The sequence below is a fragment of the Macrobrachium nipponense genome, chromosome 8 (genome assembly GCF_015104395.2).
Source record: "Macrobrachium nipponense isolate FS-2020 chromosome 8, ASM1510439v2, whole genome shotgun sequence".
Classification (NCBI taxonomy): domain Eukaryota; kingdom Metazoa; phylum Arthropoda; class Malacostraca; order Decapoda; family Palaemonidae; genus Macrobrachium; species Macrobrachium nipponense.
This window is the reverse complement of record NC_087203.1, coordinates 52199719-52214100: the sequence shown is the minus strand read 5'-3', so window position 1 is coordinate 52214100 and position 14382 is coordinate 52199719. Positions and strand designations below refer to the sequence as shown.

Here is a 14382-nt window from a genome sequence, read left to right as displayed (position 1 = left end):
AAACAAAATTTGAGAGAAACCTGTTTTAATCAAAATTATTTAGCATGAAAGAACACATTTTACTGTTTTCACTCCAATTAAAGATAAATATGTAAAGCTCATAATATTCTGATGAAATCAAGCGAAAATATCGAAAGCACTCCGCTGATTTTTTAAACAATAAACATGCCCTCAGCTCCACCTATAATGAAAAATATAACTAAATTTCATTCATAACGATACATATTCAAGTGATATTTCTATTTGAAAACACTTTGTATAACGTAAAATAACCCTGTCCCATACCAATAGAGTATCTCAAGATTCATTTACATTAACCAGAAGCAAGAAAATCTCTCTGATTTGAGTTCAATAGGTACAGCAAAATAATCTTACCTCGCAATCTCCCTCAGCTGATTTCTAAACCAAAACATTGATTGTTGTTTATTTCTAAACCAAAACATTGCTTGTTGTTTATATTTCATAATACAACAATAGTAATATGAAAATATGTACAATATCATTGGATGCAGTGAAGTAGTGCTAGAAAACCATAAAAAATGAAAAAAAAATAGTGTTTCTGAGGTTTAAACAAATTATTTGTTTTTACATTATTTTAAATGGGGAAAGTTGATTCAGCTTACAAATTTTTCAAGTCACAAACAGTGTCCTTGAACGGATTAGGTTTATGAACCGAGGTACCATTGTATATTTCTTAGTTTTCTGTATGTAAAACTTGTTTATTCCCTGTAAAATGTTTTTTTTTTTTTTTTGAGTCTGGAAAGCATTAATACTATTTTAATTATTCCTTATGCTTCGGTTTTGGAAATTGTTGGAGGTTCCGGAACAGATTATGTACAAAAACCGAGGTACCACTGTATTTAGTTATGAAAATTTACATTATTTGGGATGAATCTTACCATTACAGATAACTGATTTCCATATTGAGAGAAGGATGCTGGGTTAGAGCAACTGGACAAGAATCCACCAAAGCCAAGCAAACTAAAAGTTTACATGAAACCCAGACATTTTTACCTGATCTGGGATCCTTCCAAGATAGTACTGACAACAGAAGTTGAATCCATCTCAGGGAAGTAATGCTCTCTGTTGTATGACAAACTAAGAGTAGCCTTATGGAGAAAGCTCCAACTTCAGAAGTGATACATACTAGAGACCCCTGTGGCCAAATTTAACAACCCAACAAATGACAGTCAAGACAAAACGAATATTTATTGAAACAAAGGTATGCTCCCATACATACTATGTAGTATGTAGGTCCGTGCTTCCCATAAGTCAAGAACAGGCTTTAATATTCAAGAGATTTCAAGGTTGCTCTTTTGTTCAGTACAGGACAAGATTACCCACTACAACTAGTTAACTAAGGGCCTTACAATTTCCAAGATGAAATTTCCAAATCTTTAAAGTAATATGGAACAAAAATGGAATTACATCTCCACTGCATGCATTAACTACATCTTCCAGAAACAAATTTTTCAAAACATTAAATGAAGTAGCAACGTGTTCTTGCATTATAAATATTTACCTTCAGCACTTAAAAATTCCAAGACAGAGGTTGATATGGGAATCTAGATGCTTCAATCTCAAAGGATGTGAAGCCCTCTATAAGATCTGGATTGCTACAGACATTGAATTGAATAAGACATAGCTCAAAGAAAAGCATTGACCTATATCCTCCAGTAGCAAAATCTGATGGCATCAAATTGATAGCAACTTAGCATATTGAAAAAAATAAATAATTTTATAATGTTACCTGTCGAGGTAAGGTATAGAAAATTCCTCTAGAGCAGTGGTTCTCAAATTTTTTGGTATTGTTACCCCAGTCCGTGGTGTGATAGATCACCATTGCCCCTAACCCATTCCTCTTCAGTCATGTGGAATGCAGAACACTCACTCGAGACTGGAGAGTCCGTAGCAATCAACAAATGTGCTATCTCATAATGTTTCACTTGCTTATATCACAAAGATTCTTCATGGCACTCTTATTTTCTTTCAGGATTGAAGAAAACAAATGTCGGGGATATAATTTGCATAATTATGATAAAAATGAATCTATTTACTTCTGCATTATCTATTAATTAACTTATTTACTTATTAATTTATTTATTATTATTTCTAAATTTACTTAATTTTACACCAAAGAACTACTACTTTTACAAAGTGCCTTGTTACCCAACCGAATAAGCTTCATTACCCTTAGGGACGTAATTACCCCCAGTTTGAGTACCAGTTTTAGAGCAACACAAGGAGTAACTGACAACACAGATACCTTAAAAAACTTCATGATCATAAGACAGTTAAGAGTATCTATGCGTTAACTGAAGCGTGTGGAGATTTCGATGATCCCGTAGGGAGTTTGGTTGTCTAAATAAACCTCTCCTGATAGGATGAGATCTAGGACGATCTACCTGCCACAGACAGAAGATCTGGAAACCATTCCCTCTGTGGCCACCAAGGACTATGGACTACAATCATCCTAGAGTTCCTGAATTCTCTGAGGTTGTTCAGAACCTTTCTTATAGTCGTGAAAGGAATAAAGGTGTAAGAATCTAGGTGAAACCAGTCTTGAAAAGCATTCACTATGGGGCCTAGAAGGAGAGCAGTAATCTATAAGCTTCTTGTTTGAAGCTGATCCCTTCTACTAAGCTTATCTGCTATCATGTTTTCCTTCCCTGGAATGAAGTGGGGAATATGAATAGTATCCCTTGCTTCTGACCAAAGAAGCAGTTTTTCTGCGAGGAGGAACACTGAAGAGGATTTTGTGCTGCCCTGATTTCTGATACATATAAGCCACGGAGGTCATATTGTCTGAAAATACCGCTATCACTTAGTCTCTCACAAGGTATATGCGATGTTGATATGTTGGAATTTTTTTCCATGACAACCATATTTGCATTTCCAGATTCTCCAGAAACATGCCCAAGTCCTTCACAAAGGTATCTTAAATACCGAGATAAACCTCTAAGTAGTCTCTGATGATTGTTCCACTATTCTAGAATCTCCCTGAAGACCCATCAGCATTGAAATCAAAATAGAATAAAAAAGGGACTGCCTGTCCTAGCTCTCTTTCAGCAAGAAATTATTAGTCTCATCGTGAATCTAGACAGGTTGAAGAACTCCAGTGAAGCCACGTGCCCCAGAAGAGCTAGGCACTGCTTTGCTGGAAGCTGCTTTGAGGGCTCAAATCTTCCTAGAACAGAAAAGTTGTCTACTCATTTCTTTCAAGAGAAAGCCTGAAAATTTAGTTGATTCTCATCCCCATATGGAGAAGACTGGGTGAGAGAAAGCAACCGGTCCTTGTCCCTCAGAATCCTTTTGTACACACTGGCTAGAACTAGACCAAGTACAGAAGAATTCTAATTCCTACAAAAAGACACCAAACTCCTATGGGAACTCTCACTATCATCATCATTTGAGGAGCTGTACAGAGACCAAAGCACAGCACCTTGAATTGATACACTTTCTCCACAAGTGCAAAGCGAAGATATATGCGTGAGCTAGGGTTTATAGACATGGAAATAAGCATCCCTCATATCTACTGAAATCAACCAAGTGTCTCATCGAGCTGCTGCAAGAACTGTGTTGGATTATTCCACAGGAAATGTAAACAGCCCAACAAACATGTCTATTCGATAAATCCAACACTTGGCACCAACCACTATATGCTTTTCAAACCAGAAACAGTCTGTTGCAAAAACCTGGAGAGTTTATCAACAAGTGTTCAATTACTTCCTTCTTTTACAAGAACTGGCTTCCTTTTGCTAAACTAGGAACCACTAACGGTACTCTAGATATAAAGGGAAGGCTGTCAGAGATGCCAATAGAGGAGGAAATATTAAAAAAAAAAAAAAAAAAAGATGGCATAACACTCCCAAGTACTGTAACAAAGTCATGCCAAACTCACCAAAAGGCATGTAGATGGCTTCAATGAGAGCTTGAGGACTGCAAGTAATTTTTTCCTAAAACAGCAAGGAGTTTTGCCTTTAAGGAATCCCTTTGAGGAACAACAAGATGGGATATAGTGAGGAAGTAGCACAGTAGCCCCCAGTTTTACGCGTTTCACATTTCCAAGGTCCACTTTGTCGCAGATTTTTGTGGAACACATTATTCACTTTTCCACGGAGAACTTTCACTAATTTGCAGATTTTTCTTTGGGCAGTATCTCTAAAATTATCACGAATTTGCTCTTTTTTTGTATAACTACACTGTATTCACTAGTTAGTTACTGTATTTTTTTATTAAAGGATATGTATACTGTTAGAGAGAGAGAGAGAAACTGGATTTTACATCAAGTCTAAGCACAGTATAAGTGGATTCAGAATTTCAATATTTATTACTGAGATTAGAGAAATATCAAGTGATAAAATGATAAAATAATTTCTTCTGTACTGTTATAACATGTGTGATAATCATAGTCAACTAAACTTGTAATGACATATGGTACAATAAGTCAGACAAAGCAAAAAATATGGGAACCATCCTCCATGATCTGTCCGAACTTGCTGGATTTGTTATGTTTGTCTTTCTTGTGTTTATGGTAAAATAATAGATATTTTTTCATTAAAAGGATATGTCCTTTTCATTAAAAGGATATGTCCAACACAGTACTGACATAAAAGAGAGAATGAGAGAGAGCTCTTTCCTGTTATGGCTGCAGAACACAACTATATATATTTTGTAAATAAATAGTACATTTATGATAAAAAATCATACACTGTACTAATTACAGTACTGCTGCACTATAATACTAATGTATAAATACAGCAAAATACAGAAATCAAAGTGTATTTTTGTCATTTGTTTATGCTCTGAGAATCAATCAGCTGATGACACTTATTACCTAAAGAATTCTTTAGGACAATAATTATTTGCTAAAAGAAAGTAATATGTTAATGGAATTATTATTTTTAATTTTGTACATAAAAGTTTGGGATAGTCATTCATACTTCATTTTGTGAGAGAGAGAGAGAGAGAGAGAGAGAGAGAGAGAGAGAGAGAGAGAGAGAGAGAGAGAGAGAGAGGATTATACATTATCATAGAAAATTTGCTACAATATTGAAGTCTGGAGGTTTTAAGTTGCCTACGTAAGAAATTCAGATGGATTTTAAATATTTTAGTCGTGATTACATCCATTCATTATAAGTAAACGGTTCTGTACGTGAAATATGTAATAGATATTTTGCTGTGTTTCCTCTTTAAAGTATTATTTGTATAGAAAGAGAGAGAGAGAGAGAGAGAGAGAGAGAGAGAGAGAGAGAGAGAGAGAGAGAGAGAGAGAGTCTTTAATAAATTTAAGGGAGATGGCAAGGACTAACCACAATATGACATAAACCAAGAACTTACTGTAGTAAATAATGTTTTTATGTTAAATGTACTTTTATGTAATCACAAAAATACTACCATGACGTAACAAAAGCAGCTTTCTATTTGGAGGGACGTACATGTCCTGTCATTCTAAACTACCTACGTGCTTAAGTTATGCTCTATAGTCTATACAATAGTACAATCCTAAAATATGTACGTGTACAGTAAATAATTCAAAATCATCTTACTACACCGGAAAATATCAATATACATAAAATGGAGGCACAAAACGATGAGTAAAGTTATGTAGGCCAAAGAATACTTGCGTTTGAATGGCAGGGGATACTTAAGAATAACAGTTATCGGCTGCAACATAATTTTGCAACCTGACTTTGAAATGATATTAGGGTGTTCTGGGATGATATTTTGAGGTATACTTTTGTTTGAACTATCAAGTCTGGCAATGAACTGTTAAAGTAGGCATTTAGTATAGGCATTTTAGGGGTGTATATAGCTTACTTAGTAACAGTAGTAGGAGAGTACTGTACTGTAATCTTACTTTGGGTGTTTTGAGATCATGGTTTGGGGTGCATTTTTACTTGAAATGACACTAAATTGTTTTACTATGATAATTTAGGGTATATTTTTGTTTTACCTATCAATTTGAGCAGTGAAATGTTGAAATAGACAGTTATAAGCATTTTAGCTTAAGGGATTACTGGGTAATTAGCAGTCATGAGCCAGTTATAAACATTTTCAGAAGGGATTTTTGTATTTCCGTGGCAGGTATTGGAACCTATTCCTGCATAAAAGTGGTGGAGAACTGTATTTTGAGACACAGACAGACAAGATTGGGAAACTGACCAGGAGGAGGTGCAGGTGTGGGCCTTTTCAAGGCTGACTTCCAGGAAGTGTACAAAAAGATTGCATGAAGAAATTCCTCATAATTTCAGCTTGGATGTCAACTAAAATAAACTCCATAGTGATCCTAAAATTGTGTTGACTTTCGTGATTGTCTTGGATTATTCCAAGATGAAGTGCTGGGAAATATAAGGCACTATTTTGGGACATATGCCAGAGTTGAGAGATTTGTTGATAATATTTTGATTATTGGTAGTATTAAGTTAGGCTACGTTAGGTATAGGAAGGTTTTAATAAACTTTAGTGGTAGTAAATATGAAATAAGCTAGATTAAGTAAGGAAAGATGATAATTAATACTGTGGCTAATATAGATAAAATTAGGATAAGGTTCTGTTGAAGGTCTTCAGACCATTGTAATATTAAGGTTAATAAATTAGGATAGGTTAAAAAGTCATTTTAACCTCTGAATTTGCTCTCATCATCCTGCATCAATTGTGTAAAAAGAAAAAGCCCCTACAACCCAACCTGGGATGTCACCTTTCTTGTCCAATACAAGCACAGAAAGAAAACTCACGCTCTAGCATACTGCACATATGGGATTTGTAGATCTTAGACTTCTGGACCATCAAACAATGATAAGACTGGAAAAACTGAGGTAATCCAGTCAGCAGAGATAGTAAAACTGGCTAAATAAAATCAACAGGCTTGTTCTATGTCAATCCTTCTATCCTCTTGTCAAAATTAAAGGTGAAAGTTGCATCCTTACGTAATACAAAGCATAATGTGAAGATGTGAAGGACAGGTGCCTAGTCACACCGCTTACTTCCACAGCTCATCCATCTACCCCATACTCAGACATGCCTCAGACTCTCTGCCCAATGAGAGAGACAATAAAGAAATAGAGGGGGGACCTGTCACTCGCATGCACACTCCCTCTCTCACTGCATGCCTTAGATGAGGTGCTACCTGTTCCCTTTAGGGGACCTGGGTTAGCTACACAACTTGTTGAGCAGCCACCACAGGACCCAAGGTAAACATGTCCAAGGAATTGTAGGCACTATCCTGCAGGTAAGAGGTGAACATGGTCTAACACCTGCTGTACTGACTGGTTTTCCAGAATGCCAAGGAGAGGGCAATGCCTCTGACCTTGTGAGCTCTTGCAAAGACTGTACACTCTCTCTCCTCACTGGATGAGTCATACTTCTGCTTCATCGTCTCAAGCAGTCGGAATGAGATTGTGATCTTGGACACCTTTCCTGGCCCAGCCATTTTGTAATAAGTGTGCTGATGCCCACTCCTGGCAGCACACACAACAAGAATCCTCCCTATTGCAGAAATGCTTTCTCCAATAGGTGCAAAGTGTATGAGAATCTATCTCACAGCTTAATTAAAAACCTTTTACATGGCCTGTCCTTTCTAGGACAGTGCAAATGGCAATGGTTTTCACCAGTGTAGAGGAAGATAAAGGTTGATTTGTGGGTCTGATCCATTGCAAAATACAAGCACAACAAATCTCGGAACAACAGACAAAAGCAAGGTAAATAATACTCATGATCTACAAGCATAAGCAAGTAAATAACCCTCAAGGTTGGTGCAGATAGGTGAAGGAAGATATAATTGCATCAGATGGCAGCTGAAAGCAAAGTGGAGTGCAAACCGACAGGGGGACAAGGCTTACCCCTACATGACAATAGTTTAATACCTTGTCAGTAAATTTTTTACAGCTGTGCCAGCTCATTTGCAAGCTCATCCTTATGTAAAGAACTTCAGCTTTGTATCTGATTATGAACAACAAATTTCATAGCTTTTGCCTTTCAAATATCTTCTTCTGGATTACTGAAAATTATGCAATACAGAACCTGCCCCATGGATCCAAGTGCCTATTCCCATTATTACAGATCAATCTCCATCCTTCCCACATTTTAGCAGGTTGATGAAAGTTGATTTACCTAAGATTTCAACACTTGTTTCTTGATGGAGAGTATGCATACAAGAAACAATGATGCTCTTTTTCATCCCACAAGTTAAATTAAAGACACCTTAAAAACATATATGAATCTTGGCTTGTATAGATTGATTTTGGTGCTACCTTTACTTTAGGTACTACACAAGCATTAAAATTAGATATTAGTTTACAGAAACAACCAAGTCACATTTCTCAACCTTTTATGTTCTGGAATCAGATAATGTTCACAAAGCAATAAGACTGTGACATAAATTGTAACTTGAAATCTAAACTACTTTTTTTTAGAATGTTTACAAAATAAATTTACTGAGCAACAATTATCTTTATACAAGCTAAATAATGTATAAATCAAAGTTACATCTGAATATGAGCTTACCATTTTAAAGGATATCCGTCACATTCAAACCACATTTCTGCTTCCTGAAGATCAGGAGGAATAAACCGTAGCAAATGTTTCCTCACCTGCATAAATAAAATTATGAATGAACACATGAAGACAAGAACATAAAGTAGAAAGCCAGAGAGAGTGCCTTTTATTGTCAATAATCCAAACCATTATATGCAATTTTTAAGTTAAGAAAAAAATTGGAACACAGACATTATGTATTTACGAATTTAAATTACAACAAATATGTCAAAGAATATCCATCACATTCAGAGCACATTTCTGCTTCCCAAAGATTAAGGAGAAATAGACCTTAGCAAATGTTTCCTTACCAGCAGAGGTAAAAAATATTATGACTCAACATGTGAAGACAAGAACATTAAAGAAGAGAGAGAGAGAGAGAGAGAGAGAGAGAGAGAGAGAGAGAGAGAGGAGAGAGAGAGAGAGAGAGAGAGAGAGAGATAATAATGATCATTATAATAATATTAACCTTTATTTCCAATATACAGTACAGTGCTATGCAAAATCACAAACATACATGGTGTTACACACAAGATTTATTTCCATTATGATTATTAAAACAGTTTAACCAAACCACAGAGCTGACTATCAGCTCTCATAGGACTGGCCTGAAGGATTTGGATGAAATGCCAGGTCTAGGCCAGAGGCCAAGCTCTGGGACCAAATAGGTCATTCAGTATGGTCATGGATGAGTGAATATGAAATTAAAAACTGCACAAAGGCATATGATCCTACACTGGAACACACTCACACAATAAATATGTTTACTCATTTCTCTATATATACTCACTAAAATGGTATATTAAAATTCAAAATAAGTTAATTACCATTTTAAAATTACATATGCTGTTTTAAAATTCTTTACATGCCCTAAGTTTTTTGTATTTTTATTATTTACTTATTTTTATATTTCATTAATTAAATCACAGTCCTTCATGAACATTAAAATTGGAATTACTGAAAATGTAGAAGATTCTGATGAAATTTCCCTCATTGTTTTATTGCCAAAGGTTGACAGTCATTGCGGGTCATACATTGGGTACTCACACAATACATGTCTGACCATTACTCTCACCTTGCACTCTGAGCACTCAGGAGCAGGACTATGTGGGATGGTCATCAAGTGTCCATGTGTCAGATTAGTAAGGCCTATTCGGAGACTAGTCAAAATTACTTGCACGTCTATCTCTTTGATATGATCATTTTTTTCTAACGCCAGGGTTTATTTGTTTTAATTTATTATTTTCTGGTTCTTCATTCCATACATTTTGCCATTTACTTACCATGATTGTTTTTATATACTGTGGTACCTTGACCTATGAGTTTAATTTGTTCTCGTAGGTCAATTTGCTCGCACATCAAATTAATTTTCCCCATTGAAAATATTTAAAGTGCCCTTAATCCGTTCCAACCCTCAAAATGCCACCTCATATTTTTATGCTATTAAATAAGAAAAATACATTTCTAAATAACAAATACAGTGGTATCTTGACCTACGAGTGAATTACTGTACGAGTTTTCCAAGGTACAAGATGTCACTCGGTCGATTTTTTGCTTTGTTACACGAGCAAAAAATTGAGGTACGAGCTTGAGATGCGGCTGCTACTTGAATGGCATAGTGATGAAAATTAAGATAAGCAAAGAAGGAAAAGTAAATATGCATATTTTCCATGAATCTTTTAAAAAGTTAAACATTACTGTACTTCACTGTATCCAGTAATACTGTATGTATTCTCATAATATTGTATTATAAAATACTAATAACATAGCAGTCATTGCTTTGGTTTGGAAATCAGCTGATGGCGAACACAAGTTTGTTTCGCCATATTTAATTTGATTCTGAGCAAATTTTCTTCCTTCTAGTTAGAATAAACGAATATCTAGATACTTGACTTATATGAGACAAGGGAATTTTTCGTTATACGACGTGTTTTTAAGTAGAAATATGACTTGAATACGACTCGTTGTCATTGTGAACAAAATTATTTTTTTCGTTAAGATTATGTTAGCGGCATGTTTATTGAGTAAAAAAATTATGTGATTCCGATCGCTATTTTCAGGATATTTATCTTTTATCAGAGTGAAAACAACAGTAAAATGTATTCTTTCAACCCCAGTAGTTTTGATTAAAATAATTTTCTATCAATTTTATCTACGGTTGTTTTTGATGGCATAAGTTTACAGGAATTTTATCCTTGTTGCCGGTGTACGATAAAAGTCATTGGCAGCTTGAACAGTTTTCTCAGCTTCAGCTACAACTTGGTTTAAATTTAACGTATATTTCTTTGTTGATCTTTGATATACCTATAGCGAATAAAGTGATTACATAAAAATATTTGTCCTATTCTACATAACATCATTTATAACATAACTACGGTAATCATTTGCTATCGTACGATGGTTGAAATGCAAGCCAAACAGATGTTATTGTTATCCAATTCAGTTGTACTTAGCAAAAAAAGTTTTTTCTCGTTCGGTTGTTCAAGGCTGTACACATTTATGCAACGAATATAACATTAAAACTATACTTTCATCATTCTCTTTTGCTGTTTTTGAATTTATTTACCTAGAAGATGGAATAAAGTTAGGCTATTGTAACTTAGTCTCTCGTAAAATTGGATTATCGTAAGACGAATTATCATAACTTGAACACTACCTGTACACTGTATGAAACCTTATTATATATTTACATACTCTTTCTATTATGTTTTTATACAATATTTGTTATTTAGAAGTGTATTTTCCTTATTTAACAACATGAAACATATAAATATGGGGTGGTACTTTGAAGGTTGGAACGGATTAAGGGCATTTTAAGTATTTTCAATGGGGGAAATTAATTTGACGTGCGAGCAAATTGAACTACGAGTTCAGCCACGGAACGAATTAAATTGTAGGTCAAAGTACTACTGTATTGTATAAAATATAATAGAAAGTATATGTAAAAATATAATAAGGTTTCATACAATGCACAGTGTTCAAGTTACAATAATTCATCTTACAATACAGTGTTCCCCCCGTATTCGCGGGGGATGTGTACCAGACACCCCCGTGAATAGTTAGAACCTGCGAATAGTTGGAACCCCTATAAAAATGCTTAAAACCTATTCTGGTAGTTAAAACTCAAGAAAAACCCACTAAAATTTTGTATACCTGCTTTTTTAAATAGTTTATCACAGAAAGTGCATTTTATGATGAAATTGATAAAAAAAAAAAAAAAAACAGGAATTTGTGGATATTTCTCATAGAAAAATACCGCGAATAGGCAAATTTTCCATGAATAATGTGGGGAAACGTTCCTGAGAGAAATCCGCAAATGTGTGAATCTGCAAATCCTGAGAATGCGAATTCGGGGGGTCCACTGTACTCGGCATGGCTTTCCTGGATGAAGATGAGAGGACCATTTTCAGTGAAGTCCATGCTTCTCCAAGTTATCTCATCAAAAAACCCATTCTTGAAGATGAAGGAGTTGCTGGAGAGAAAAAAAAGTCAGAAAGCAATGGAGGAAAAAGCATAACAGACACCTAGGCTGACAAAGGTTGATCCTGGAGAATTGGCTACATCTTAAGGTTCTCTGTTAGCCGGCTGGTTCTGAGCCAAGTCGAGGATACTGTCGAGTTGACGCCGGACAAGATCTAAATAAGGATCCTGTTATGAAAGGAAGTGTGTGCTACTCGCACCTGTCTGATGACGAAGATATAGAAGAGAAGTCGACTCTCACCTGAGCTGGAGAACGCACCTGTACTGCTGAGCTCTTGCGCACAACATACTTAGGTACAGCACCTGTAACAGTTTCTGGGAGATCGAGTCCTACAGACCTCTTGGCACTCGTTGGATACCTAGATCCCTTGAATCCCACCAAATGCTTCGATCTAAGATCCGACTGTAAGCTTGGATCCAACTGATACAGATCTTCCTAATCCCACAACACCTTTGGATCCATCGGACCCCACAGAACACTTGGATCTCTCCGTTTCCACAGATTTTTGGAAGACCGTTTGGGTACTGCATAACGGCGATCCGACTTAGAAATCACGGGCGAAGCATAGTTGGGAACATTCCAAAAACTACATGAAGGTTCAGGACTATGCTCCCGATCCTTAGATCTCTTACATGGCAGAGGAGTGACGATCCATGAAAGATATTGGCCTTTTCAGAGGCCTACAAGATCTTTTGAATCGCCAACCACTCCCCTTACTAGCACAAGAATCAGAACCACTCGATGAGAGAGCATGAACATCAAGTTGGACACCTTTCCATTCGTTGTCCACTGATACCTGGGATCCATGAACAACAGGTTCGGCTGAGGGGGCAACTACCCATGGGCAAACCCAACTGACCTCACATAGATTTCCAGTTTGCCTCCTCCCAGGGGTAGGGGTTTGAAAGTGACCATAGTCCGAGAGCATTGGGGGAACTAGTAGCCACCTGCTCCACTGCATTTACACCCTCACTGGCACTGAGGCACTGATTTTATCCATAAAACATTTAACAGAATGTCCCAATTTGGGTAACAGTACTAACAAACAAATTGATTTTATGATCCATCCTAGCTTCTAAACTGGCAATGGTATTGGGATCAGAAGGTTGGGAGCTAGGTAAAAAGTTAAAGGAAATGTAGGAGGGTTGTTAATAGGTGAGAAATTTGTCACAGGTGTCAAAGGAGTGGGAATAAAAGGAAAGCTGTGGCTAACAGACACTTTAGCTTCGGCTTTAGCAACCACCCTTCTCTGTTTATGTTTCTCTAACATGTCTAGATAATTAGATAAAAGTCCTCCACTTCCCCTGATCCCAGTCTTTATATTCGTCACAAGTTAGGTTAACAGAACAATTTTGTCCCTTACACTAACAACAAATACAGTGAGTCATATTTAATGGAGGTAATCCTGGTATTGCAACCTAACTGCAAAGCTGGACACTTGATGATACTAGTCACAATCGGCATCAAGTCAAAAATACTAAATAGCTAATATAATTAGCAAGAAAGCCACCAAACTCAAAGAGTACTTCACCAAACACAGCGTGAAAAACAACCATCCGGTGAAAGAATTTCCAACCACAGCTAACCAAATAATCGACATGCAGTTGTTGGGCGGCAGAAATGAATTGAGCTCTTTAGCTACATTACCTATACCTATTCTTCTCAAAAGTAGGCAGGGCAGTTACCAACACCTAAAACAAAAGAATTACTACGGCGAATTTTCAAATCTAAGCTGCCACAAAAGTAGAAACTATAGACATGTAGTTACTTGGTAAGTTACCTATATAAAATAAATGGGCACTGGTTCCTAAAAAAAAAAAAAAAAACCATGACACAGTGTATGCCAGAACACTTCAATACTTGAGGAATTGCTTAGTATGAGGTCTGTCAATCCCAGGACAGTGCCTGATAGCAAGAGGTTCCTTAGTGTAGAGAAAGTGGACGGCTTGTTTTATGGGTTTGATCCTTTTACAATCAAACAACAAATCAATAAGTCAGAGCAAAAGAAAAGAAAAGAAAAAATACTCAAAACCACAAAGCATAAAGTAATTAATAGTGAAGGTAGGTACAGGTACAGAGGGCCAAGGAAAAGATGTCTACATCTGATGGCTGTTTACAGCAAAGTGGGATGCAGACCTACAGGTGGGCGGGACTTCGACCTACCTGTCGATTGTTAATGACCTTGTCATTAAGAGTTTAATCATTCCAGCTTGCACTCACAAGCTTATCCTAATATAAAAAAAGGGTTTGTATTTGTATAAGAACAACTGATTACTTACATATCTATTCATCTTTTAAGCACCGATATGCACTGTATTTCACTAGTCCATTACCTTTGAAAGAATAACTGCTAAGAAGACTACTTT

At 36.1% G+C, this 14382-nt stretch overlaps 1 protein-coding gene across 3 annotated transcripts in view; it reads right to left on the bottom strand.

Moving 5' to 3' along the window:
• The window catches only part of LOC135222776 (autophagy protein 5-like), a 172781-nt gene that overhangs the window by 55393 nt on the left and 103006 nt on the right, over positions 1–14382 (bottom strand). For all 3 annotated transcript variants that reach the window (XM_064261035.1, XM_064261036.1, XM_064261033.1), the window contains one exon: positions 8506–8591. In XM_064261035.1, the coding sequence (XP_064117105.1) occupies positions 8506–8591 (86 nt within the window). The remainder of the gene's footprint in view (positions 1–8505; positions 8592–14382) is intronic.